The sequence below is a fragment of the Pogoniulus pusillus genome, chromosome 1, assembly GCF_015220805.1.
Source record: "Pogoniulus pusillus isolate bPogPus1 chromosome 1, bPogPus1.pri, whole genome shotgun sequence".
Classification (NCBI taxonomy): Eukaryota; Metazoa; Chordata; class Aves; order Piciformes; family Lybiidae; genus Pogoniulus; species Pogoniulus pusillus.
Window position 1 is genome coordinate 48,348,905 of NC_087264.1, and position 27,413 is coordinate 48,376,317.

A 27,413-nucleotide genomic window follows, 5' to 3' on the forward strand; every position below is an offset into this window, starting at 1 on the left:
CAAACCTGGAATTCTTCCCAGGCTTCACACGAGCCCAACATTGTACATGACCAGACACTAGACTACCCTCATGGACCCTGAGTATCCACTGCAACAAGCGACTCTTCTCCATGCACCTAGGAGAAACTTGGTATGTCTGTGTCTACTGAACACTTGGCCCCATTGCTTCTGATCAGGCAGTAAGAGGTTACTAGTCAGTTTTTCCTTCCCAGGACATGAAGTGCAGAAGATGTTGAGAAAGAATTATGAAGACAGGTAAGGAAAAGTAAAGAACAGTCTGGAAATACTTAACGTGCTTGTCCCAGGCACTACTGAGGTACATGTAAAAGCCCATGCATTATGTAGAGGCAGAGAAATAAGGCTTAAGAGCTGGAGTAGAAAATATAAAAAGAAGAATTAAAGATCTGCAGGAACCTGAAATCTAAGACAATAAAAACTGGCAAAGAGTATATCAGCTTCTTTAGTCTAGCCTCAAGGTGTTTAATTTTGGCATCATTCATCTTTAAGGCCAGCCACAAGCCCCCATATAATAACAACGCGTTCACAAGCCATCTATTTCCCCCTGGGTTCTTAAGCAGGACACAGGAATGGTTCCATTTAAAAATCATTTTATTATTAACATAATCTTCCCATTTAGCCAAGTGTGGGTCATGTATAAGGAATGTCAGTAAATATTCCATTTGAGGTTTCTTTTTACATCTTTCCATTGATAAATAAACTCTGAATTCACATAAAAAAGTTAAACTTAAATAACTAATATATTTTCTGTAACAGGCATACATTGGTAAAATATAAATATTCTTGTACTCAGCCTTTGCTCTAAATAGAGATAACAGCCACACATCACAGTTATCAACAACTGGAAACAAGAATTCAACTGATTTTCTGGCCTGGACTAAAATAGAAACTGAAACAGAAAATTCACATTTTGACTTTGAGCCAGAAGAGGTTGAGAGGCAGGATGAGAAAAAAAAATTCATTAACAGCCTTGTTAAAAATAGTCTGCTTTGCCACTGAATTTTAACTTATCCTACATTTGGTAGCTGATTCCATTATAATTTTATGTAACACTCAAGTATCACTAACAAAATATGGCACATCATCATTGAACGATAGAACGATGTTTTAGAACTAGCAGGGCAAAAATGGAGGGGCTATGAAGTGATTTGGTTCTGGCTAGCCACTTTGTCCTCTCGCTCTGACACTAATATATTGCATCATGTCACTGTTTTGGCCACTTGCCTGCAAAAGACTAGAGTTTGTTACCTGCAGTTCTAAATTAACCAGTTACCAGGCAGCCTGATACACCAGGGTTCTTCACCCAGAATCAGACCAAACTTGGATCCAGATGCTGTCTCAAAGGACTCTGGGAATGATGGTAAATGGGACCACAGGACTGCTAGCTTCAAGCTCCAGTGCTGTCAAGAAGCATTCAGTTGCAGCATCATCATTGCCTTGAGCCTGCAGCACCTCTCCCAGGCCATTCCAGACCTCATGAGCTGTGGAGTTCACCTGGACAGCATCTCTGAGAATCTTCTCTGCCAAGCTATAGCGCCCAAGCTGGTGAAGTATCAGAGCCTTCAAGAAAACAACAGAAAAATGATTGAGATTGGCCAGCAAGACTTTTCTGAAGCCCAAATGATATCTCACAACAGTGAAATACATGTAGCTGTTGGGTTCAAAGTGTTACAGATTATATAATACTACTTTAAGAGAAGAAATTACCTGAAGCAGGGCTGGAGCAAGCCACTCCACACCAACAAGGAGACAAGTGGCTTTGGACAAGAAACAGACACTGGAATGCATAATCTGAATTGAACAACAAAAACTCCACTCAACCACAAAATATCAGCTTCTGTGGTAGGCTCCCATGTCTGAAGTCCTCCCAAGGTGTGTTCCCCAAAAGAGTTGTATCCTGACTGTATCTCAGCACCCAGCTCATCTCTTACAAGATCTGAGATTCACCACTGGCTCTCGAGTTCAGCCCAGTGGGCAACAGCCAAAGTATTTGATTCAATTTGTGGAGCAGGAAGTGTGCTAACAGGACAAGGACTAAAATTGCTCCAGTACTGTGCCAAGGCAGGTAACTTCCTCGGGACCTTCCTAGACACAGAATTCTTCTTGTTCTTCCTCCACAGGACAGGACCCAAGAGGATGTCCAAACCCACTAGGATATGGGCTGAATGAGGCAGTGGAAATCTCCATCCGCAGTATCTTCATCAGGGTTGGAAGAGACCTCATAGATCAAGTCCAACCCTTTACCACAGAGCTCAAGGCTAGACCATGGCACCAAGTGCCACGTCCAATCCTGCCTTGAACAGCTCCAGGGACGGCAACTCCACCACCTCCCCGGGCAGCCCATTCCAGTGTCCAATGACTCTCTCAGTGAAGAACTTTCTCCTCACCTCCAGCCTAAATTTCCCCTGGCATAGCTTGAGGCTGTGTCCTCTTGTTCTGGTGCTGGCCACCTGAGAGAAGAGAGCAACCTCCTCCTGGCCACAACCTCCCCTCAGGTAGTTGAGACAGCAATAAGGTCACCCCTGAGCCTCCTCTTCTCCAGGCTAACCAATCCCAGCTCCCTCAGCCTCTCCTCATAGGGCTGTGCTCAAGGCCGCTCACATTCCTTTATGTTACTGCACCACAAGTCAGGGAATAATGCAGTAAGACAGCTTTATTACAGGGCTACTACAGTCCTGATGATGTTATGCATTCTTACCTTGTGAATCTGTACTGCAAACTGCACATGGACCACAAGTCTTTGTATTCCAGAGAGGTGTCCTGATTACAGGCTTACAGATTCCTTGCAGTTTCTCCTCTCTCACTTCCCACTCCTTGGACCACAGTTTCTTTTCTTTCTCTCTGTACATCTGTCCCTCAAATTCTTACCAACCTAAGCACTGATGATTAGAAAGCATGGAAATTCTGTGCAACTCCTGAATTACTCACCACATATTTCTGGAACTGTGCCCACCAGGCTGATTTTCAGCATGGACAGCCTGCTATCTCTTCAACACTATCAAGAACACTGTATAGTATTAGCCAGTAACTAAACCGATGCAGCGCAGGCTAATGTCTAGCAGCCTAGCAGATGTTCTCACATAAAGGTGCTAGAGGTCTCTTCTGGGCTTGGATTTTTTTAAGCTGTCAAGTGAGTCAGCATTTCCAAAGCAAGTGAACAGTACTTCCAATCCCCAAATCAGGTAATGCTAAGGGTCTGTGTTTTTCCCTTGCAAAAAGCGATTGCCAGTGCCTGGTAGGTATCAGATGTTAAATTACCAAAACATGAAGAAAAAATGTAGACCATATAAAGGTGGTTTGGCTGCATGTGCCTGACCTCAGTAAAATTGCAATGTTCTTAATTTTCAAGACAAGCTTCTCTGTTTCCAGAAATCTTCCTTTGGTGGTGGTGGTGGTTGTGGTTTTTTTTTCCCTTTTTTGTGTTTGTTTTGTTTGTCCTTTTTGTTTGTTTGCTTCCTGTGTGGTTAGTATTTTATGCTAACTAAAAGTGAGTTCTTTGAAGATGGGTAATACATTTTTTTCCCAAATAGGCCAGACTATTTTCCCTGTTTGCTAAGGGTACAAAGCTCTCCTTTTCAGGACTGACAGAAACAATCACATTTTGCAGATAGAAGCCTTTTAATGGGAATAGAAGCATGTTATGGTACATCTGCCCTATTCTGCATGGAAACAAGGTGATAGAACTAGAGCAAATGCTATCTGTTTGCCTGCTATTATACTTCTCTAAGAATATAAGCTATTTGCTGTTAGTGAAAGCTTGACATATTTTGAGAGCACAGCCCTTTAGAGGGAGAGTTTCTTTCATTCAATCTTCCACTGGTGTCTCAGGCTGGGACACTTGTGAAGACCCCTGCCCAAGGGTCTTTGCTTCCAAAGAACCAACAGGGAGAAAATTAGACTCATTTCATGCTGAGCATCAAAAGGATGGTGAAATAGGTTCATAACAGATACAGGCTGAGCTCAAACAAATGATCTAGAGAAAGAAGATAAAATACCTTTTGACTCCTTAACTCTCTCAGAACGATGGGTGGATACCATAGAATCATAGAATCAACCAGGTTGGAAGGGACCACCTCCAAGATCATCCAGTCCAACCTAGCCCCCAGCCCCATCCAGTCAACCAGACCATGGCACCAAGTGCCCCATCCAGTCTCCTCCTGAACACCCCCAGGGACGGCGACTCCACCACCTCCCTGGGCAGCCCATTCCAATGCCAATCACTCTCTCTGACAACGACTTCCTCCTAACATCCAGCCTATACTTCCCCCAGCACAACTTGAGACTGTGTCCCCTTGTTCTATTGCTGGTTGCCTGGGAGAAGAGGCCACCCCCCACCTGGCTACAGCCTCCCTTCAGGTAGATTTGTGAATGTCCAGTCTGTAGATCTCACTCCTGGGTGAATTCATTAAAATTCCAAGGCATGGAACATTCCAAATTGTTTGCAGTCCTTGGCCAACTTTGCTCTATTAAGTACTGCACTCCAGACCACAGGGAGAAGCAACAGGCTTGCCTATCACACAGCAACTTCCTTCAGTGACCTTGTGCCATCACCCTCCCAAGAAAACTGACCTCTAGTTTACCAGCTGTCAGCATCAGCCTGTTCTCTCTACTGAACTCTTCAGGAAAAAGCACAAACCAACCCCAAACCATTTAAACAAAAAACCCCTACCCCTCCCTGCCTTCCCAGTACATCTCTTCTAAGATTTGCAGAAATCAATACAAACTACCCTAGTCCTTCACTGGTTATTTTCTTTAGCTTCCTAAGTGGGAAAAAAAATCTCAAAGCTTCCAGTTCTGGCTTTTACCTATTTAGCAGCAGATGTACAAACAACATTTGTCTACAGAATAATGTTAAGCCTCTTGCTTTATGACAGGAGATGGGCTTGAACAACACAACAACTCTGCAGAAACACAGAGGGGTACCTAAGAGACATATGGCTCACATCTTCTGACTTGGCATGTTAGTCTAAATCTTAGAGTGCCTTCTCCCTGCATCCTCTTTATAAAGAGGCACATAAACTTAAAACAAAATAGACATTTTTGGGACCTGGAAATGGAAAAACTCCTATGCAGTAATTTCAGTAAATAATATTAGTAGAAAAACACCAGTTCTATAAAAGAAGCTCCTAAGGAATTACTAAGGCTCCTAAGGAATCTAAAACAATCTACTACAGCAAGTTATTTTCAAGGTCTTGCTGACTCCTCATCCAGTCTCACCCTAGTCAATGATTTTACAGGTGTTTCTTCCCTTGAATGTCACCCTCACACTTCATTTTATGTTGCCCCGTATACTAAACTGATAGTCTTTGTTTCATCAAACCACGTGTCCAATGTTTACTTTTATAATGCTCAGCCAAACAGGGTCCAAACCCTACGTGAAGGACATGGCACTGTTGTCAAAACAGATTTTGTTGTGTTAATCAGTATATTCCAGATACCTACAGAAATACAACCCAGAAGAAACCAGTTATTGAGTCCAAATAGACAGAAATGTCTTAATGGCCCAGACAAAACATTTGGCTGAATAACCCTCATTCATACTTACCATGCATGCATTAACAAGTGGGGTTTATATCTTCTTTATTTTGAATAATATCTAGGGACTATTTATTGTTCTAATTAATGACTTAGCACAAGAATTCTGAGAGTGATGATATGATGAGCTAAGAAAAAGTTAAAAGGATAAGATATAAGGAGCAATAGGCTGATCATGAGAACTGGGATAACAGAAATATGGTAAAAGTTGGTAAAAAATATGGTAAAAGTTGGTGATGATATGATGAGCTAAGAAAAAGTTAAAAGAATCATAGAATCATAGAATCAAACAGGTTGGAAGAGACCTCCAAGATCATCCAGTCCAACCTATCACCCCAGCCCTATCCAATCAACCAGACCATGGCACTAAGTGCCTCATCCAGGCTTTTCTTGAAGACCCCCAGGGACGGTGCCTCCACCACCTCCCTGGGCAGCCCATTCCAATGGGAAATCACTCTCTCTGGGAAGAACTTCTTCCTAACATCCAGCCTATACCTACCCTGGCACAACTTGAGACTGTGTCCCCTTGTTCTATTGCTGGTTGCCTGGCAGAAGAGGCCACCCCCCACTTGGCCACAATGCCCCTTCAGGTAGTTGTAGACAGTAATAAGATCACCCCTGAGCCTCCTCTTCTCCAGGCTAAACAGGCCCAGCTCCCTCAACCTCTCCTCATAGGATTTGTGCTCCAGGGATAAGATATAAGGAGCAATAGGCTGATCATGAGAACTGGAGTAACAGAAATATGGTGAAAGTTGGTAAAACAGGTGAGAGCACAACAGTAACACACAAGTTCTGTGGCATGGTGGAAGCCTGTCAACCTAGCAGGCTGGGAGAAGGACTTGGACATATCAGGCAAGCAAAGGTGAAAAGACTGTGGTGTGAAAGAGGAAAACTGAAAGGACAGGAGAGGTCTTCAGTAGAAAGGCAACAAAGACTTCAGCAGCTGCACCATGCACAGCTACTGCAGGACTTCTGACACCTTGTGTAGTCCCCCCTCTATTCAACAAAGGTCAAACAAGAACAGGCACAGAAAAAAAAACTATTGAGCTACTCAATAAATAACTTACAAGAGAAGACTAACAAACTGACTTTATTTAACCTAGCAAATCAAAAGCTGACAAAACATGAAGTTACTTACTATAAAAACAGTAGAGAGAGTGGAATAGAGAGAACTGTTTTAGTTAAGAGAGTAATGTTGGCACAAGAATGGACGTGCATGAATTAGCTGAGAGCAAGTTTACCAAAGAACAGTGAAAACACTACTATCAACTGGAGCACAGAGATTTCAGAACAGCCTTTGCAGGGCACAGAACAGTGTTAAGACCAGGTCCTACAGGAAGAGTTTACATGCCCTGATGTTCTGAGGAGGAGAGTTGTCTAGGCAGCTCAGGGAGCTTCTACTGCTCTTGCTCCAGTATGAGGCTCTCCCTCAACTGCACTGAAAGGGTGATAACATTTTTATGCCTATGTAATATTACTACTAGATGCTTCTGTTGCAGGAGCAAGTTTCTCTTGATCCCCTGGGTTACACAGAGAACTGTCCATCCATATAAAGATTAAACCCACAAAATTATCTGTCTTATTTCTGAAATAAGGAAACTGGTGTGACAGAATGAACAGATTCTGAAATCTTCCAAATCCAGGAGGCCTTTTTGAAACACCACCCAAACAACAAACCTCACACCACATCCACAGGCTTTTGCTCACAGTATCATTCTATGATTGTGTTCTATATATATGTATCCCAGATAAACAAGAGACCATTAAACTTTAGCACAATAAAGACAATACTTACAATTACTACCTTCTTCAATAAGCCAGAATTGTGGTTTGATATATATTGAACATGTTGAAATTATATTTTGACATAAGGTTTTTTTTTCCCCCCTTGCAGTTTTGTGGCTCTGTGCTGGACTCTCTCAAGCAGTTCCCTGAGGTCCTTCTTGAACTGAGTGGGACAGAATTGGACACAGTATTCCAGATGCAGCCTCAGTAAGGCGAATTGAAGGGGGAGAAGAACCTCTCTCAACCTACTATCCACATAACTCTTCTAACCCACTCCAGAATGGCCTTGGCCTTCTTGGCCACCAGAGCACATTTCCACCACATCCATTCCAAAGAAGTTACTCATGGCACTAACGTGAACTTGTGTGGACCTGCTTGCAAGCAGGCACAATAATAAATAAAGAGTGATCATTCCTGAATAAAGAGGGCTGCAACAGCTCTGCTGTGAGGACAAGCTATGGGAGTTGGGGCTTTGCAGCCTGGAGAAGGCTTCCAGGAGACCTTGGAGTGGCCTTCCAGTATGTGAAGGGGGCTACAGGAGGGATGGGGAGGGACTATTGACAAGGTCCTGTAATGACAGGATGAGGAGGAATGGGTTTAAAGTGGCAGAGGGGAGATTGAAACTGGATGTTAGGAAGTTCTTTGCAGTGAGGGTGGTGAGACACTGGCACAGGTTGCCCACCCAGGGAGGTTGTGGAGCACAGAAGCACAGAATGTGATCAAAGATCACATTCTGTGCTCCACAACCTCCCTGCAGGTGTTCAAGGTCTTGAGTGACCTCTTCTAGTGGGAGGTGTCCCTGCCTATGGCACGGGGTTGGAACTAAATGATCTTCGAGGTCCCTTCCAACCTAAACCTTTCTATAATTCTAATTCTATGATTCAGGTTATTGTCCATTAGCCAAATGCAAGCATTTTTAACAAGGCAAACATTGAAATGCATTTTAATTTGCAAGTGCAGTTTTAGACACTTGCCATGGAAAAGCTTCAGGAAGCAAATGCACCATTATTTGTTAATACAATACCATCACTTAGAACCTGAGTAACATGACACAGTAAGCAACTGCACAAAGGCATAATTGCTTCAGTAGGCATTAGTCTTCACTGTGAAAGTAGCTTTTCTTCTGTGAGTGGGCTTTCCCTCTTTGAAGATTAACCTGTCATAACAGTCAGGCAGTGGCAAACACACATCCAGAAACACGCGTGTGGGACAGAAATCAACGAGACTGACTTCTGATTCTGAGAAGATGGTTAAAAGTAGCCACTCACATCAGTCTAGTGAGGTCACTTTTCAAATCTGCTTTTAGGCAGATGAGAAGCAAACAGTCACATTTTTCTATGGAACTAACTTCTCACAAATGAAAGGCATAATTATCACCCATCTTATGTCTGGTCAAACCAGAGCTTCACCAGACAGTGCTAAACAAGGTTTGCAATAGCTGCCAACAGGGAAAAAAAAGAAAGAGAGAAAGATAGGGGGAGGGAGGGGCAGAGGGAGGGGGAGAGAGAGTGGGGGGGAGGGGGGAAAGAGGGAGAGGGGGAGGGGGGAGGGGGAGAGAGGGAGGGGGAGAGAGGGAGGGGGAGAGAGAAAGAGAGTAAAAGAGAAAGAGGGAGGGGGAGAGGGAGAGGGAGGGGGAGAGAGAGAGAGAGAGAAAGTAAAAGAGAAAGAGGGAGGGAGAGAGAGGGAGGGGGAGGGAGGGGGAGAGAGGGAGGAGGAGAGAGGGAGGGGGAGAGAGAAAGAGTAAAAGAGAAAGAGGGAGGGGGAGAGGGAGAGAGAAAGAGAGAGAGTAAAAGAGAAAGAAGGAGGGGGAGAGGGAGGGGGAGAGGGAGGGGGAGAGGGAGGGGGGGAGAGGGAGGGGGGGAGAGGGAGGGGGGGAGAAGGAGGGGGGGAGAGGGAGGGGGGGAGAAGGAGGGGGAGAGAGGGAGGGGGAGAGAGGGAGGGGGAGAGAGGGAGGGCGAGAGAGGGAGGGGGAGAGAGGGAGGGGGAGAGAGGGAGGGGGAGAGAGGGAGGGGGAGAGAGGGAGGGGGAGAGAGGGAGGGCGAGAGAGGGAGGGGGAGAGAGGGAGGGGGAGAGAGGGAGGGGGAGAGAGAGAAAGAAAGAGAAAGAGAGAGAGAGTAAAAGAGAGAGAGAAAGAGAAAGAGAGAGAGGGAAAGAAAGAGGGAAAGAAAGAGAGAGAAAGAGAGAGAGAGAAAGGGAGGGAGAGAGAGAAAGGGAGGGAGAGAGAGAAAGGGAGGGAGGGAGAGAAAGGGAGGGAGGGAGAGAAAGGGAGGGAGGGAGGGAGGGAGGGAGGGAGGGAGGGAGGGAGGGAGGGAGGGAGGGAGGGAGAGAAAGGGAGGGAGGGAGGGAGGGAGGGAGGGAGGGAGGGAGGGAGGGAGGGAGGGAGGGAGGAAGGAAGGAAGGAAGGAAGGAAGGAAGGAAGGAAGGAAGGAAGGAAGGAAGGAAGGAAGGAAGGAAGGAAGGAAGGAAGGAAGGAAGGAAGGAAGGAAGGAAGGAAGGAAGGAAATAAAAGTAACACTACAAAGCCCACTGTGGTTTCTTCCGCGTGAATAAAAAGTTCTGCTCGAGACAGCTGGAGGCTTCATAAGGTTTAACTATCTGACCAGTACTTCACCCTTCCTGGAAAATCAAGTTCTCAACCTCAGCAGAGGCCCTGCTTGCAATTTTTACCTTTGTCATATCAAGCAGAACAATTTCATTTTCTCTAAGAAAAAATAGAGACTGTAGGTAGGAGATGTCCTTGAAAGCAATAAACCAGATTTCTAAGTGGAAAGAATGTAATGGGAACTTTGACCATGAGTCCATTTGCACTTCTCATTCTTCAGAGAGGATGCTGCACTCTGAACACTGATTTCCCTCATAACTCTGCAAATAAGGAAACTGCTAACTGGGAGAAATTGAGAGTATGAGAAGAAGATGTGACTGAGCTGGAAGGCAGAAGGGCTCTGCAGCGGGACCTTGACCGCCTGGACAGATGGGCAGAGTCCAATGGGATGGCTTCAATAGCTCCAAGTGCTGGTGCTGCACTTTGGCCACAGCAACCCCATGCAGAGATACAGGCTGGGGTCGGAGTGGCTGGAGAGCAGCCAAACAGAGAGGGATCTGGGGGTGCTGATTGATACCCACCTGAACATGAGCCAGCAGTGTGCCCAGGTGGCCAAGAGAGCCAGTGGCATCCTGGCCTGCATCAGGAATGGTGTGGCCAGCAGGAGCAGGGAGGTCATTCTGCCCCTGTACTCTGCACTGGTTAGACCACACCTTGAGTGCTGTGTTCAGTTCTGGGCCCCCCAGTTTAGGAGGGACATTGAGATGCTTGAGTGTGTCCAGAGAAGGGCGACGAGGCTGGGGAGAGGCCTTGAGCACAGCCCTACGAGGAGAGGCTGAGGGAGCTGGGATTGGTTAGCCTGGAGAAGAGGAGGCTCAGGGGTGACCTCATTGCTGTCTACAACTACCTGAGGGGTGGTTGTGGCCAGGAGGAGGTTGCTCTCTTCTCTCAGGTGGCCAGCACCAGAACAAGAGGACACAGCCTCAAGCTACACCAGGGGAGATTTAGGCTGGAGGTGAGGAGAAAGTTCTTCACTGAGAGAGTCATTGGACACTGGAATGGGCTGCCTGGGGAGGTGGTGGAGTCGCTGTCCCTGGAGCTGTTCAAGGCAGGACTGGACGTGGCACTTGGTGCCATGGTGTGGCCTTGAGCTCTGTGGTAAAGGGTTGGACTTGATGATCTGTGAGGTCTCTTCCAACCCTGATGATACTGTGATACTGTGAAGAAATGTGGCTGATCTAAGATGCAAATAACCACCAGAGATGCCCCCCATACTTAAGAATCACAGCCTGTGTTAAACTGCAAAAGACACGACTACGAAGATAGATACAGAGGAGCAGTGGAAATACTACTTGCCTGCTTTGCTGTTCACCTGCTGAAGTCCAATAAGCTAGCAGCTGCAAAAGTGTCAGCAGCTATGGAGCTTTGTGGAAAACAATGATTTTTTTTTAAAGTTACAATTAAGAGCCTAAAAAATCCAATGCATCCAACTCCCCAGTAATTTTCCCTGCTCACCATTTGATTTTGTTTTAAAATCTTAGCCTGCCTAAAAGACAATTGACTTTCAACTGTGCTGTCTACAACTACCTGAAGGGACATTGTAGCCAGGTGGGGGGTGGCCTCTTCTCCCAGGCAACCAGCAATAGAACAAGGGGACACAGTCTCAAGTTATGCCAGGGGAGGTCTAGGCTGGATGTTAGGAGGAAGTTCTTCCCAGAGAGAGTGATTGGCATTGGAATGGGCTGCCCAGGGAGGTGGTGGAGGCACCATCCCTGGAGGTGTTCAAGGAAAGCCTGGATGAGGCACTTAGTGCCATGGTCTGGTTGACTGGCTAGGGCTGGGTGCTAGGTTGGACTGGGTGATCTTGGAGGTCTCTTCCAACCTGGTTGATTCTATGAAGAAAGATATGATAAAGCCTCCCCATCTTATGTGAAAACTTGAACATCAAAGGATTATGACCATAAACAGTTACTAAACTTAATACGAGTTGCAAATCCATATGCGCTGCGAGTTTAGCATCACAAAACTGCCCCTTGTTAGATGCTGCTTTTCCAGTCTATTTTGCATATGCTAAGGTGGTTGCTATTTTCAAGTAAATCTATCAAACTTGAAGGTTTACCAGAAATTTGACAGCTTTATGCCATAATAACGAAACAGAGAAGTCTTAAGGCAAACCCAAGAATTTATCATGATACATAAAAAACAATGAAGAATTCTGCAGCTGATGTTTGGCATCCTCTGTGATAAAACACACTTAAAACTCTGTTATCAATTAATTACTCTTATGCAGAGCAAAACAGCACATTATTTATATCCTATGCTCTCCTATTGTCCTTTTAGCTAATGAATTTGTGCTAAAGCATGGAAGTACAAAGTCATGCAAGTATGACTGAAGGGTGGTTGTGGCCAGGAGGAGGTTGCTCTCTTCTCTCAGGTGGCCAGCGCTAGAACAAGAGGACACAGCCTCAAGCTACACCAGGGGAGATTTAGGCTGGAGGTGAGGAGAAAGTTCTTCACTGAGAGAGTCATTGGACACTGGAATGGGCTGCCCGGGGAGGTGGTGGAGTCGCCGTCCCTGGGGCTGTTCAAGGCAAGGTTGGATGTGGCACTTGGTGCCATGGTCTGGCCTTGAGCTCTGTGGTAAAGGGTTGGACTTGATGATCTGTGAGGTCTCGTCCAACCTTGGTGATACTGTGATACTGTGACTTCATGCAAGACATCATTTAGCTCCTTTTGAACTCATACACCAGAGAGTTGTGTATTGAAGCTGTTGCAGCTATTTTCTGCCAAGTGTGAAAAAGCTATGACATGGTGCACCAGCTGGAAGCAAGCCATCTTAGATGAATAAACATAATTCTATGTCTGCAATGCACAGATACATTTTAATGCAAACATATTGAAAGGTGTTCATATTATAAGGTTTAAAACCCATCAGATTGACCACCACCACTGATAAATCAAGATAATTTCCCACACTATAGACACACTTTTTTTCTTTAAATTGGTGCCATGGTCTAGCCTTGAGCTCTGTGGTAAAGGGTTGGATTTGATGATCTGTGAGGTCTCTTCCAACCTTGGTGATACTGTGAAAACTTGCAATGTATATGTAATCTGCTTCCAAAACCCAAATCACAAAGTTACTTATCTCATTTTCTCTAATAATGCAATTTCTTTGAATAACCAAGAGTGTATTTCTTCCAAAATGCTCAAAATAAGACTTTCCAGGAGGTCAGTAGGCATATTTTGGTTTCTAAATGAGGCCAACCTGCTAATAATACAACTGATCACTTGCTAAAGCAAATCAAGCAACTGATGAACAAAGTACAAATCAGTGCATGCAGCCAACAATCCTATTCACAGTCTCAAGCTGTGCCGGGGGAAGTCTAGGCTGGATGTTAGGAGGAAGTTCTTGCCAGAGAGAATGATTGGCATTGGAATGGGCTGCCCAGGGAGGTGGTGGAGGCACTGTCCCTGGAGGTCTTCAAGAAAAGACTGGATGGGGCACTTAGTGCCATGGTCTGGTTGACTGGCTAGGGCTGGGTGCTAGGTTGGAGTGGATGATCTTGGAGGTCTCTTCCAACCTGGTTGATTCTATGATTCTATCCCAAAACACTGGATGTTCTACATGCCACTTCCTGCCTGTCCCACTCATTTGCCTTCCTCCATCTCAACACACCCAGAAATTGAGCTGTGTGGAAGCAAGCTGCCAAGGCCAGTTTATTACTTCTTTGCCATTCCCCCAATGCTAACACACCCTTTAAGGTATCCAGTTGATTCCCCTGCTGCAAAACACTAGTTGCTAGGAGAAAATCTACTGCTTGGCAACAGACTTTTAAAACAACTTTGGCTTTGTCACACACTGATCTTTACATCGCCAGTGTGAGCAGTTGTTAGTGCATCTGTGTATTTACAACCCTCTTTAAACTGACTGACCCCTTCCAACAGGGATCTGCTTGCCTTTTAGTTCCTTACTGTTCACAGCTGATAATGCAGACAGGTTCAAAACTGAAGCCTGTTTTTCAGCATCGCTGCTTGTAGCCTTCCACCGAGATGGAAGCTTCTGGGGTACTTTTCTTCCTGTTAAGCCAACTTGCAGAAGTCTGTTTGAACTTTGTCACTTTTATGAACGTCCTATAAACTTATAACAATACAGTATGACTACCACACTACATTGTGAGGGCTCATTTGACTACAGCAAGGACACTGGAAACAAAGAAAACAACTTACTGATAGAGTGACTTCAGTGATTACCCAGCTTTTTTATTTACACCTGACAATTATATTGTCTGTTTTCACATGCTGTATCTGCAAATGCAGTAAAACCACAGTCAGTCCCCCTTTGCTAGTCAGATGGCTGCAGCTCCAGCCAGTACTGCATCACCACTGGCACTGAGGAGTAACAGAGTATAACTGCAGTCCTCAGATGACAGGCAGTACACTGAATTTGGAGTACTTATCATCTGGTGCATCTTCCTAATATCCAATATAAATCTCCCCCTCTCTCAGTTTGAAGCTGTTACCTCTTGTCCTATCACTGCATGCCCTGATAAAGGATCCCTCCCCATCTGAAGGTTCCTGGGTTTGAGAGCTTGTGCTCTATGCAAAATTATTGTAATGTCAAGAAATTCATGTTCTTGTGTCAATCAACCACCGACAGAATGAGAATCATAGAATCAAGCAGGTTGGAAGAGACCTCCAAGATCATCCAGTCCAACCTAGCACCCAGCCCTATCCAGTCAACTAGACTATGGTACCAAGTCCCTCATCAAGTCTTTTCTTGAAGACCTCAAGGGATGGTGCATCCACCACCTCCCTGGGCAGCCCATTCCAATGCCAATCATTCTCTCTGGCAAGAACTTCCTCCCAACATCCAGGTTAGACCTCCCCTGGCACAATTTGAGACTGTGCCCCCTTGATCTATTGCTGCTTGCCTGGGAGAAGAGACCAACCCCACCTGGCTACAACCTCCCTTTTATAGACAGCTGTAGACAGCAATGAGCTCTGCCCTGAGCCTCCTCTTCTCCAGGCTGCACACTCCCAGCTCCCTCAGCCTCTCCTCACAGGGCTGTGCTCCAGGCCCCTCAATAGCCTCGTCACCCTTCTCTGGACACGCTCCAGCATCTCAACATCTCTCCTGAATTGAGTAGCACAGAACTGGATACAGCACTGAAGACGAGACCTGACCAGTGCTGAGCACAGGGGCAGAACAACCTCCCATGTCCTGCTGGCCACACTGTTCCTGATGCAGGCCAGGATGCCATTGGCTCTCTTGGCCACCTGGGCACACCGCTTGCTCATGTTCAGCTACCATCTACCAGTACCCCCAGGTCCCTTTCTTCCTGGCTGCTCTTCAGCCACTCAGTCCCCAGCCTGCAGCACTGCTTGGGGTTGTTGTGGCCAAAGTGCAGAACCCTGCACTTGGCCTTGTTCAATCTCATCCCATTTGCCTCTGCCCACCCATCCAGCCTGTCCAGGTCCCTCTGCAGGGCTCTCCTACCTTCAAAGGGATCCACACCTGCTCCTAGCTTGGTGTCATCTGCAAACTCACTGATGCTGGACTCAATCCCCTGGTCCAGATCATCAACAAAGACAAAGAACAAATAACCAGAAACAGCAAGCCCTGACTTTTTATGAAGCTGTATTTCATTAGTAACAGCTTTCCCATGAAAACAACAGTGGGCATACTGATGGTATCTGGCTCCTGGAAACAGGAATTAGAAAAATGAATCAAATGCTCTGCAGAAGAAATCAGCCTGAACCCAGGGGAATAAACAGCTCATGTATAAAGGGAAATTGGAGTTGCAGACCCAGTGCTAGGTTCTGTGGTTAATCAGTGGCACTGTCTGAGTTCAAATCAAGTACTTTGGAAATCTTTAGCTAGACTGTACTATATTGAAAGTTAGCATTTGTGGTCCATATTTGTATACAACTCAAAGAAACTAGCAATGATTTCTCTGAGTTTTTTGAGATCACAGAAGGGGGAATCAAAAGTGAATGATACTCTTATGAAGTAGATTTAATGCATTTATGCATGTGCATTTCTCCCAAATATCCTAGCAAATGCTGTATTAAATATTCAAAGTCAGAACTGCAGTCTAAGATAAAAGATGACCAGTCCTCTCATTATTAAAGTGAAATAGAAATGCAAAGATTAAGGGACATTATTCACATTTCTATTCTTTTTGCCCTTAACCAAAGAAACTTCTGCCTACAGAAGTACGTACAGATGCCATCTATGGCTAATGCCATGGTTTCACAGAAACACAGAACTGGTTAGGTTGGAAGGGACTTTTCAGATCATCCAGTCCAAGCCTCGTGTCCAGAGAAGGGCGACGAGGCTGGGGAGAGGCCTTGAGCACAGCCCTACGAGGAGAGGCTGAGGGAGCTGGGATTGGTTAGCCTGGAGAAGAGGAGGCTCAGGGGAGACCTTATTGCTGTCTACAACTACCTGAGGGGAGGTTGTGGCCAGGAGGAGGTTGCTCTCTCCTCTCTGGTGGCCAGCACCAGAACAAGAGGACACAGCCTCAAGCTACACCAGGGGAAATTTAGGCTGGAGGTGAGGAGAAAGTTCTTCACTGAGAGAGTCATTGGACACTGGAATGGGCTGCCTGGGGAGGTGGTGGAGTCGCCATCCCTGGAGCTGTTCAAGGCAGGATTGGACGTGGCACTTGGTGCCATGGTTTGGCCTTGAGCTCTGTGGTAAAGGGTTGGACTTGATGATCTGTGAGGTCTCTTCCAACCCTGATGATACTGTGATAACACAGCACTGCCACAGGGCACCACCAAACCATGGCCCTCAGCACTACATCTACACAGCTTTGAAAGCCCTCCGCAGGGATGGGGACTCCACCACTGCCCTGAGTAGCCCCAAGGGGAAGAAATTGTTCCTTCTGTCCAACCTAAACCTCCCCTGGGGCAACTTGAGGGCTTTTTCTCCCATCCTTGCCTTTCACTTGGGAGCAGAGCCCAACCCCCCACCTAACAGCAGCCTCCTTTCAGGGAGCTGTACAAAGCAATGAGGTTTCCCTCAGCCTCCTCTTCACACTGAACACCCCCAGCTCCCTCAGCTACTCCTCCCTAGCCCTGTTCTCCAGACCCTTCCCAGCTCTATTGCCCTTCTCTGGAACTGGTCCAGCCCCTCAATGTCCTTCTTGCAGTTTCAGTAGTGTTATGGCAACACAGTGGCATGTACTACACTGGCACTGCAGAAACCTCTCAGAAAAGGGAAGGTATTTTTAATACAGCACTAATAACTTACTTATAAAGCATCCCTAGGAAACAGACCATTTCCTACCCACCAAAGCAGATGTCAACTGCCATCTGCTCCTCAGGCTCACCACACTCCATTGGGAAGAGCCATCTTCATGATGGAATGCACTCCTCTTCTCCTCCCCAGATTCTTAAATGAAAGTCAGAAGCTTTAGGTAGAGTGCTAACCTGTCGGTCTGAGAGGACAACTTCCAGGCACCATCAGGCAGAGATCAGCAGAGTCAAGCCTAAGCAGTGGCTAAAAAAGGGCTTTTAGCACTTTCAGAAAAATGAAACAAAACCAAGCTCTCATTTATATACTGATTCACCTTTCAACAAACCTGACAAAGTTGAATATACTGAAAACTAAAGAAAAAAGCTTTGGACAACTGAAGAAAGAAATCCAAACAGCAGTATTTAGGGAAAAAAATTAAATGCATTAAAAATAACATTCATGCACCTCAACAAATCAGCTTTTGCTAATACAAACAGAAATTAAGTTCCACACACCATTCATAACTCAACTCCATACAAGGCTATCAAGTTTCCTCACAACTATCTTTTTGTGGATCACTGTTAGTTTTTTTATTCAAAACTTGCCAACATTAAGTTTAGTTAGCTCAGAAGAGTCCTCCTAGGTCATTCATTTTGCTCCCTTGTCGTTATGGAATCATAGAATCAAGCAGGTTGGAAGAGACCTCCAAGATCATCCAGTCCAACCTAGCACGCAGCCCTAGCCAGTCAACCAGACCATGGCACCAAGTGCCTCATTCAGTCTTTTCTTGAACACCTCCAGGGACGGTGCCTCCACCACCTCCCTGGGCAGCCCATTCCAATGCCAATCACTCTCTCTGGGAAGAACTTCTTCCTAACATCCAGCCTATACTTTCCCCAGCACAACTTGAGACTGTGTCCCCTTGTTCTGTTGCTGGTTGCCTGGGAGAAGAGGCCACCCCCCACCTGGCTACAGCCTCCCTTCAGGTAGTTGTAGACAGCAATGAAGTCACCCCTGAGCCTCCTCTTCTCCAGGCTGCACACCCCCAGCTCCCTCAGCCTCTCCTCATACGGTTTGTGTTCCAGGTCCCTCACCAGCTTTGTTGCCCTTCTCTGGACACCTTCCAGCACCTCAACATCTCTCCTGAATTGAGGGGCCCAGAACTGGACACAGTACTCAAGGTGTGGCCTGAGCAGTGCTGAGTCCAGGGGAAGAATAACCTCCCTTGTCCTAGACAACCTTAGGACAGGACTTGTTGTTACACAGTGCTCAGACTGTAAGTGCTAGGAAGCCTCTTCAAATCATCTTACCATTTTTTTCCCTAGTCAGTTTGTTCTCCTTTCCTCCCTTGGCAATGTCACCTAGCCTTATATTGATTATGCACATTCCTCTCCCATTTACAAGAAATATACATTATTAGTTTCCTTCTACTCTCAGGAAATGCTCCTGAGGCTTTCCAGAGTTTTTGCTGTAGGTAAGAACACCACTGATGCAAAGCTACAGGCCACTTTTGTCAACCAGCCTGGCAGGAAACCTCAGCTGAAACCTATGCTTCAGTTCACACCAAGGCTACACTTACAGAATCATAGAATCAATCAGGTTGGAAGAGACCTCCAAGATCATCCAGTCCAACCCTATCCAGTCAACCAGACCATGGCACTAAGTGCCTCATCCAGTCTCTTCTTGAACACCTCCAGGGACGGTGCCTCCACCACCTCCCTGGGCAGCCCATTCCAATGCCAATCACTCTCTCTGGGAAGAACTTCCTCCTAACATCCAGCCTCCACTGCTTTGGGACATGAAGCAGTAGAGCATGAACATCACCACCTTCCAAAAGGGAAGGAGAAATCTCTAGCCTTACAAAATCAATGGCAACAATACACTGGTGACAAGACGATGCTGGTAACTGAGACAACATCATTCTCCTGTTGGGCTTGGCCAGCTAATAATGAAGATGTAGCTCTTGTAGAACACTGGAGATGTAGGCTCAGATCAACCACTACCCATCTCTTTGTCCTGCCCAGTCATTTCAACACTCTTGCTTCAGCATTTTGTATTTGTGGAAATGGTTTTATTTCTTTTTCAGAAGGGTCTCCAAATCTCACCTTTAATCAAGCTGATGTCTTTCTCCTTAGCTGCTCTTCCCAAGTAGAGGCAGCATATTAGCTACCCTACAATCTTTTGTTACATTAGGTTTTCCCAAACGTTACTGGACTTAGGATTTGTTACTTCATTTACTAGTTCTTCCAGAATTCTGTACAACTCCTCTATACTTTTCTGCCAGCAAGTATTTGGCACCATTCCCATCCTTTACTTTTCACAACTAATTCTGCCTTTGCCATCATGATGAGTATCACATTCCTGCTAAAGGCTGAGGTAAAATAGGAGTTTAATGTGGTTATCCATCACTGCACTGATTGACACAGCACCCTAAATCATGTGCTGTGGTTGGTTTATGGATCTTGAAATCCATTTTCTGAACTGGATAATAAATTAGTTCACAGGGTTGGAATCTGCAGAGCAAGTGTAATTCTAAATGTCATTTTTCCTCTCAGTCTTTTCTTTTGGTTTACTATTGTCAGCTGACAGGCAGCTGAAATAGATTTCAATCCTGCTTCCCAGAGTGTCAGAATCTTGTCCATTTGAGTCACTTTTCTAGTTCATTGGAGCACAGTTGGCAGAAAGAACACAAGAGTGGCAGAAAAGGTACTCCCACACAAAGCTAGGATTTGATCAGAATAATCAAGTTGGGAAGTTAATGCTCACTGAGTGAAAAGCTGAAATGCAGAGTGGCAGCTTCCACTTTTAAGGATAAGAACCACAGCAACATCATGGGTTTGGTTAAAAAAAAAATGAGAGTTCTGGAACTTAAGGCAGCCACTGACTGTGGGGTGAAATACAAACATTTCCTACCAGCTATTAGGTATCCATAGGCTTTATCTTTGGCAGAAATGCTGTCTACAACTACCTAAGGGGAGGTTGTGGCCAGGGGGAGGTTGCTTTCTTCTCTCAGGTGGCCAGCACCAGAACAAGAGGACACAGCCTCAAGCTACACCAGGGGAAATTTAGGCTCGAGGTGAGGAGAAAATTCTTCACTGAGAGAGTCATTGGACACTGGAATGGGCTGCCCGGGGAGGTGGTGGAGTCACCGTCCCTGGAGCTGTTCAAGGCAAGGTTGGATGTGGCACTTGGTGCCATGGTCTGGCCTTGAGCTCTGTGGTAAAGGGTTGGACTTGATGATCTGTGAGGTCTCTTCCAACCTAGATGATACTGTGATACTGTGAAATACTCAGATATGAATGTTACACTAAATCAAATGCAAAGCACATGACAGAAAGCCTGCACCTACTCATAAACTTCCTCCAGAATCATACCCTAAGCTTCCTAAAACTTGGGATGCTCAGGCCAAAGCTACATCACCTATTTTCCGTAGAGGTCACCAGTGGCTCACACTATCATACCACAGTTTTAAAGGACGTTGAGTTTGATGTGTTAATCGTTTTAATTGACCATTTCCTACTGGTTTAGACTTTGCATCAAGAATGGTTATTGCTGGCAACTGTAACCTACCATCCTCCGGCTCAGCTTTCAATTAACATGACAAAGCACCGTCACAGCCTGCGTCCCTGCCAGTATTTCACAGCCCTCCTGTAACCCGCAGGGTCTGTGACCCTTATAATACCATCTGTTCTGATGCCATTGTGTCTGCTGCTTTTTCAAACGGTCATAAATGAAAAACCAGACAGAATCCTAAGGAGGCTACTGTCAGCTGTCAGGACAAACTCTAACAGGGACCATGACAAAAATGGAAATTGAAATGGCTCTGCAGCTGACAGAGGTTTGCTTGACTGTCTTTTGAACACTTGTACTAACTCGGCTACATCTATCTCAATTTATTGCTTTCTTCCATTTAGAAAATAAAGGTGTGTTGGTTTTAAATGACAAAATATACTTTAAAAATGATGTTTTTGTTTTAAATCACTTCTTTTAAGGTAGAAACAACTACTTATCGGCAGATAAATTTTAATTCAGAAACCAAAGCAAACAGTTTCTTTTAGCAGGTCACTTCTCCTCTTCCAAAGTGCCACTCTGCTAGTTTGAAGCAGGGTAGAAGGTTTTGGTGAGAAAAACTAGACCATAGGCTGTGAAAGGAAAACAGTGGTGATGTCTGCTCCCCTCAGGAGTCTTGCTGAAGAAGAAAGAAAAACATTAGATAACACTCTGGCCATTTTGTCTCGCTCTGGCTGTGCTGCTGACTGAGCTGCAGCTCTCTAACACACCTTGCACTCACCTTTGCTTCTAAACCTCTTGGCTAAACCTCTATTCCTCCTTAGGCCTGGGGTAAGGTTGAGAGGGGCAGGGGGAAGGTGCAGGGGTGGTTGAGAGCCCCTCCTGGGGACTCAGGTTTCTGGGAGGGGAGTTGTGTTTGTGTATTACCTTTTACCTTGTATCTTTCTGTCTATAACTGTATAGACTGTAAATATCTGCTTGTATATTGTGCTGCTGTAAATAAATAGCTTCATTTATATTCCCAGAGCTGACTGAGACTAGTCTGGGTATTTCTAAAGTGTTGGGGGGGCAGGGAACACCCCAACCATCACAGCCACCTAGCACCACCTTTGTCATAGAATCATAGAATCAACCAGGTTGGAAGAGACCTCTGTCCTGGAGTCCTGTACCCCTAAATTCCTCTCCTGCCCGGACTTCGGGGGGAAAGGGGAAAAGCCGCCTGGTTCCCCCCCCCCTCGCCTGCCCTGCAGCCGAGAAGGGGGCGGGGACTGCCCCGTGAGTTCCCGCGCTGGAGCCAGGCTGGGATTGGCCGTGCGCTTTCGCGCCTAAGGTGTGGTAACTCTGCCCTTTGTCTAGCGAAGGTTATAAATATTGGGGGTCTTCCCGCCTTTGGGGTTCCCGTTTTGGATTTTGCCTGTGCCTGGACGAGTTCGCTCACTCTCCTGTGCCTGGACTGCAGAGAGATAAAGGACTTGCTTTGGTGTTAGGCACACCTTTGTCTGCCTAACGACCCTTAACGACCCTTAACGACTCCTGCAGCCGCTGGAGGAGGAAGACAGACCGCACGAGCCAGCCTGAGTGAGTTATTTGGCTTAGCTTAATTTAGTAAGAAACCGCTATTAATTAATAGCTGAGTCCTTTTCCAAAAACTGACTTCCAAATATATATAGTCAGATTATTAATGGTATCCTCGTAGAATTCTCATGCAACTCAACCTGTTTATCAAACGAAATTAATCTTTGTATATATAGTTGTGGGGGCGGGTTTGTAAAAATAAAAAATATCTTTTTTTGATAAATTTCCGACTCGGCCACGAATTATTACTGCCCTCCGCAACATTATGGCGCAGTGTATGCAGGGTAGTTCAATCATAGAATTTCTACAAGAAAAGGGATGCCTAATCACAGGTCTTGATTTAATTTGGGCTCAGAAAAATTGTAAAAATCCGGAGAAAATCCTGGAGAAATTAGCTGAGCGCTCAGACCCTGTGATTACAGAGTCTCCAACGGAGCATTTCTCTGTTGTTCTGGGGTCAGTCGTGACCCAGACTCTGGCCGAATTTGAAAATTATGAAAAAAGAATTCAGGCCTTGGAAAAGGACTTATTAGCAGAAAAAGCTAAAAGCCAAAGTATCTGGGAAAGCATGCTGGCGCAGACAAAGAGCCTGACCGCGGCACTGACTGCCCAGATGAAAGAAAGGCTTGTAACGCCTGCAGACACTACCTCTTCGGTCTCCGTGTCTGAATTTGAATGGAGTGATTCGCGGGAATCGGGGAGAAAGGCAGAGAATGCCCCGAGGGGCTCTTAGGGGGAGAGGAGTTCCCCGAAACCAGGCACAAAAGACTCTGCAAGAGACTCAGAGAATTCCTCTGCACATGCCTCTGCGCGGCAGAAAGCCTCAAAGCCACGCAGAAAGCGCAGGTCCCGACCGGACTCTCCCGTAGCTAGCGGAGAAGAGAGCTCCGGTGAGGAGGGCGCCACGGTGCAGAGGCACGTGCTACCTGTTATAAGAACTGAGTCCGTGAAGGGCAGGAAAGGCGCTGCAGGGACCACCGTGATCAAAAAGCAGTTCACAGACGCACAGCTCAGTGACTTACAAGTCAAATATGCGAGAGATCCTGGGGACTCAGTCGCTGACTATGTGTATCGAGTGTCCCGAGCCGGTGGGGACCGGGTCCTTCTAGACTCGCAGGAAGCTGCTGGAGACTGGGGGGACGATGTGTTCCTGACACGTGAACCCGAGGGGACACACAGCCTTACCGCTCGGATAGCCTACTGGGCAAGCAGTGTCCGCCCAGCCTACCGGGGGGAGCCGACGGAACTACGGGTCACCAGCTCCTCTGAGCTCATCACTGCTCTCCGCAGACTTGCCTGTGTCCAGGCTATCTATGATAAGGGACATTACGATTGCCCGGTTTATGCCCCTGTGGACCCGGAGAGACTGCACCCTATTATGAAGGGTTTGCCAGCAACTCTGCAAATCCAAGTAATGAAGAATGTTGAGAAAATTGAACGTGTGATTGCAGAGAATTCAGAGGACGGTGCTAAAGAGCATGTAATGACTTGGGCTGAACTGTTAACTGACTTGAATGCCCACGGGCTGCAGTTTGGGTTTGGGTCTCCTGAAGGAAAAGGGGCTGGGGAGAGACAGTCTCGTGCTTCTCCCCCAGAAAATCCCAGGACTCTGCGCAGGCAGGTCCGGCCAGTGCAGGACTGCCCCCGCAGGGGGACCGGTCCTTCAGGCTTCTCCCCGAGGGGAAGGGGCAGAGACCCACAGAGTGACTGGAGACCCAGAGAAAAGAACAGCTGGTATAGACAAGCCCTGACTTTAGGGGTACCAAAAACTGTTTTAAGGCAGCTAGCAGACTGGCAGCTGAAGGATCTAGTGCGGTGCCTTCAGAAATCGGCTGCAAAATCCAGAGGCAGCTGCGAAAAACACAGGGCCAGCGGCAGCGGCTCGCCCAGCGGTGGCTCCCAGAGCGGCTCGCCCAGAAGCGGCAGCCCCCCCGCTGGGAACTGCAGCTCGTCCCCAGACAGAAAGGTTAACCCTTTCTCGTCTCCCACACGGGAGGCAAAACACTGAATTAGTGTAATAGTGGCTCGGCAGCTTTTAATAGTCAGCAGTCACGGGGAGAGCTACAGAAGCCCCCAGAATAAAGACCTGCTGCCTAGGTGAGCCACGTGGTCACTGACCACCTGCCCCAGTACAAAAGGCCAACCTATAGGGGTAGTGCCAATGGCACGGGGTAAACCCAGAGGCTTATATGCCTGGGAAGCCCTAGATGCAAATGGAAAAGGTCACCGGATCAGTGCACGATGGATCGTCCCCAATTATTAATTGTCAAGCCTGGCCTTTATAGGCCGAGGCAGGTTTTGTCTCCTTACAGGTTAAGGTCGAGGCAGAGGACCAGTTCGTGACCACCTGACCAGCACCTGGGAAAAGGAGAACCAGCTACACAAGAGATGGAGTCATATCACCGGGGTGGCCAGTGGATGATGGCATCAGGACCCACGGACTGTGACCTCCAGCCATGGACTCAGAGCATCTAAGGCTCTGCCATGAACTTGGTTGCTCTACCAGGAACAGAGCAATCTTCAAATTGACTGTGTAGCTTTATTAATACTGTTTGGGCTATTGTTAAGCCTTGTTAAGTATTGTTAAATATTGTTGGGGCGATTAATGTATTACCTATTGTTAATGTTGGAAAAGGCTAAGCCATATATATATATTAATAGGTTCCTAAATTGAAGGGGGATCACCTCTCACTCAAGTTCTAGACAAAGATGCTCATTACCACCGGGGTGGGATGTCCTGGAGTCCTGTACCCCTAAATTCCTCTCCTGCCCGGACTTCGGGGGGAAAGGGGAAAAGCCGCCTGGTTTCCCCCCCCCCCCGCCTGCCCTGCAGCCGAGAAGGGGGCGGGGACTGCCCCGTGAGTTCCCGCGCTGGAGCCAGGCTGGGATTGGCCGTGCGCTTTCGCGCCTAAGGTGTGGTAACTCTGCCCTTTGTCTAGCGAAGGTTAAAAATATTGGGGGTCTTCCCGCCTTTGGGGTTCCCGTTTTGGATTTTGCCTGTGCCTGGACGAGTTCGCTCACTCTCCTGTGCCTGGACTGCAGAGAGATAAAGGACTTGCTTTGGTGTTAGGCACACCTTTGTCTGCCTAACGACCCTTAACGACCCTTAACGACTCCTGCAGCCGCTGGAGGAGGAAGACAGACCGCACGAGCCAGCCTGAGTGAGTTATTTGGCTTAGCTTAATTTAGTAAGAAACCGCTATTAATTAATAGCTGAGTCCTTTTCCAAAAACTGACTTCCAAATATATATAGTCAGATTATTAATGGTATCCTCGTAGAATTCTCATGCAACTCAACCTGTTTATCAAACGAAATTAATCTTTGTATATATAGTTGTGGGGGCGGGTTTGTAAAAATAAAAAATAATCTATTTTTGATAAATTTCCGACTCGGCCACGAATTATTACTGCCCTCTGCAACAACCTCCAAGATCATCCAGTCCAACCTAGCACCCAGCCCTATACACTCAACTAGACCATGGCACTAAGTGCCTCATCCAGTCTTTTCATCAACACCTCCAGGGACGGTGACTCCACCACCTCCCTGGGCAGCCCATTCCAATGCCAATCACTCTCTCTGGGAAGAACTTCTTCCTAACATCCAGCCTATACCTACCCTGGCACAACTTGAGACTGTGTCCCCTTGTTCTATTGCTGGTTGCCTGGGAGAAGAGGCCACCCCCCACCTGGCTACAATGCCCCTTCAGGTAGTTGTAGACAGCAATGAGGTTCCCCCTGAGCCTCCTCTTCTCCAGGCTATACAACCCCAGCTCCCTCAACCTCTCCTCATAGGATTTGTGTTCCAGGCCCCTCACCAGCTTTGTTGCCCTTCTCTGGACATGTTCCAGCACCTCAACATCTTGTCCATGCAGATTTAGAGCTCCTAAACAATTTCTATACTGCACTACACAGAAGACATTTCGAGTCTGCAAGGATTTGTGTTAACATTGTATCGCTATAGCCCTTTGCTGATTATGTCTCCATAACGCTCTCAATTCAGCATCTTGTCTAAATAAGTTATGCTGTCTAATCATATAGCTGATTAACCTCCTGCAGCTGAATACATTATGTTATGGTCTGGAATAATTGAAAGAAGTTACCTTTGAACAGCTATTTCCATGAGCACTGACCATAATGAGGCCTGATTGGGTTTTCCAATGCCTGTGCCTTATATCCCTGCAGCAGAGTTTACAAATGCTCACTCTTGTGTGTACTCACTGATATCTAACAGAACTTTTGAAACTGTGAACTGACCTCAGACTGTCCTTGTGCCTTTAATGTTTTAATACTTACACAAGCCTAAATTATTATTTTTTACATCATTCCCTCTTCTGTCTAAATGAAACTGGATAAAGAACTTAAAATTATGAAGGCAAAACTGACAAACGTGCAGACAAATAGAGATCTAGTAAGCCTGATTTCCTAAGGATCCCAGGAGGATATAGTCTCAAGAAGGGCTTTGGGTGTCAGTTGTTGAAAATCTCGACATGAGCCAGTAATGGGCACTTGCAGCCCAGAAAGCAAATCATATCCTGGGCTGCATCAAAAAAAGTGTGACCAGCAGGAAGAGGCAGGTGATTCTCCCGCTCTACTCTGCTCTCCTGAGGCCCCACCTGGAGTACTGTGTTCAGTTCTGGTGCCTCCAGCATAAGAGGGATGTGGAACTGCTGGAGCAAGCCCAGAGGAGGACCAGGTAGAGGGCTGGAGCATCTCTCCTATGGGGACAGGCTGTGACAACTGGGGCTGATCAGCATGGACAAAAGGTGGCTCCAGAGAGACCCTGTAATGGCCTTCCAGTATCTGAAGGGGTACAAGAAAGCCAGTAAGGGACTTTTTACAGGGGCTTATAGTGACAGCATGAGAGAGAATGGCTTTAAGATTCAGGAGGGTAGATTTATACTGGATATTAGGAAGAAATTAATTACAGTGAGGGTGGTGAGACACCAGATCAGGTTGCCCAGGGAGGTTGTGGATGCCCCCTCCCTGAAGGTGTCCAAGGCTAGGTTGAATGAGGTCACAGAATCAGTCAGGGTTGGAAGGGACCACAAGGATCATCTAGTTCCAACCCCCCTGCCATGGGCAGGGACACCCTGCCTTAGCTCAGGCTGGCCAGAGCCCCATCCAGCCTGGCCTTAAACACCACCAGGGATGGGGCCTCAACCACCTCCCTGGGAAACCCATTCCAGGCTCTCACCACTCTCATGC

General features: G+C 46.6%; 1 protein-coding gene across 1 annotated transcript in view; it reads right to left on the reverse strand.

Moving 5' to 3' along the window:
- Nucleotides 1-591: 591 nt before the first annotated feature.
- Nucleotides 592-27,413, reverse strand: part of TTC7B (tetratricopeptide repeat domain 7B) — a 155,381-nt gene continuing 128,559 nt past the window's right edge. Inside the window, exon 20 of the mRNA XM_064151677.1 lies at nucleotides 592-1,578. Coding sequence (XP_064007747.1) covers nucleotides 1,357-1,578 — 222 coding nt within the window. The 3' untranslated portion in view covers nucleotides 592-1,356. The remainder of the gene's footprint in view (nucleotides 1,579-27,413) is intronic.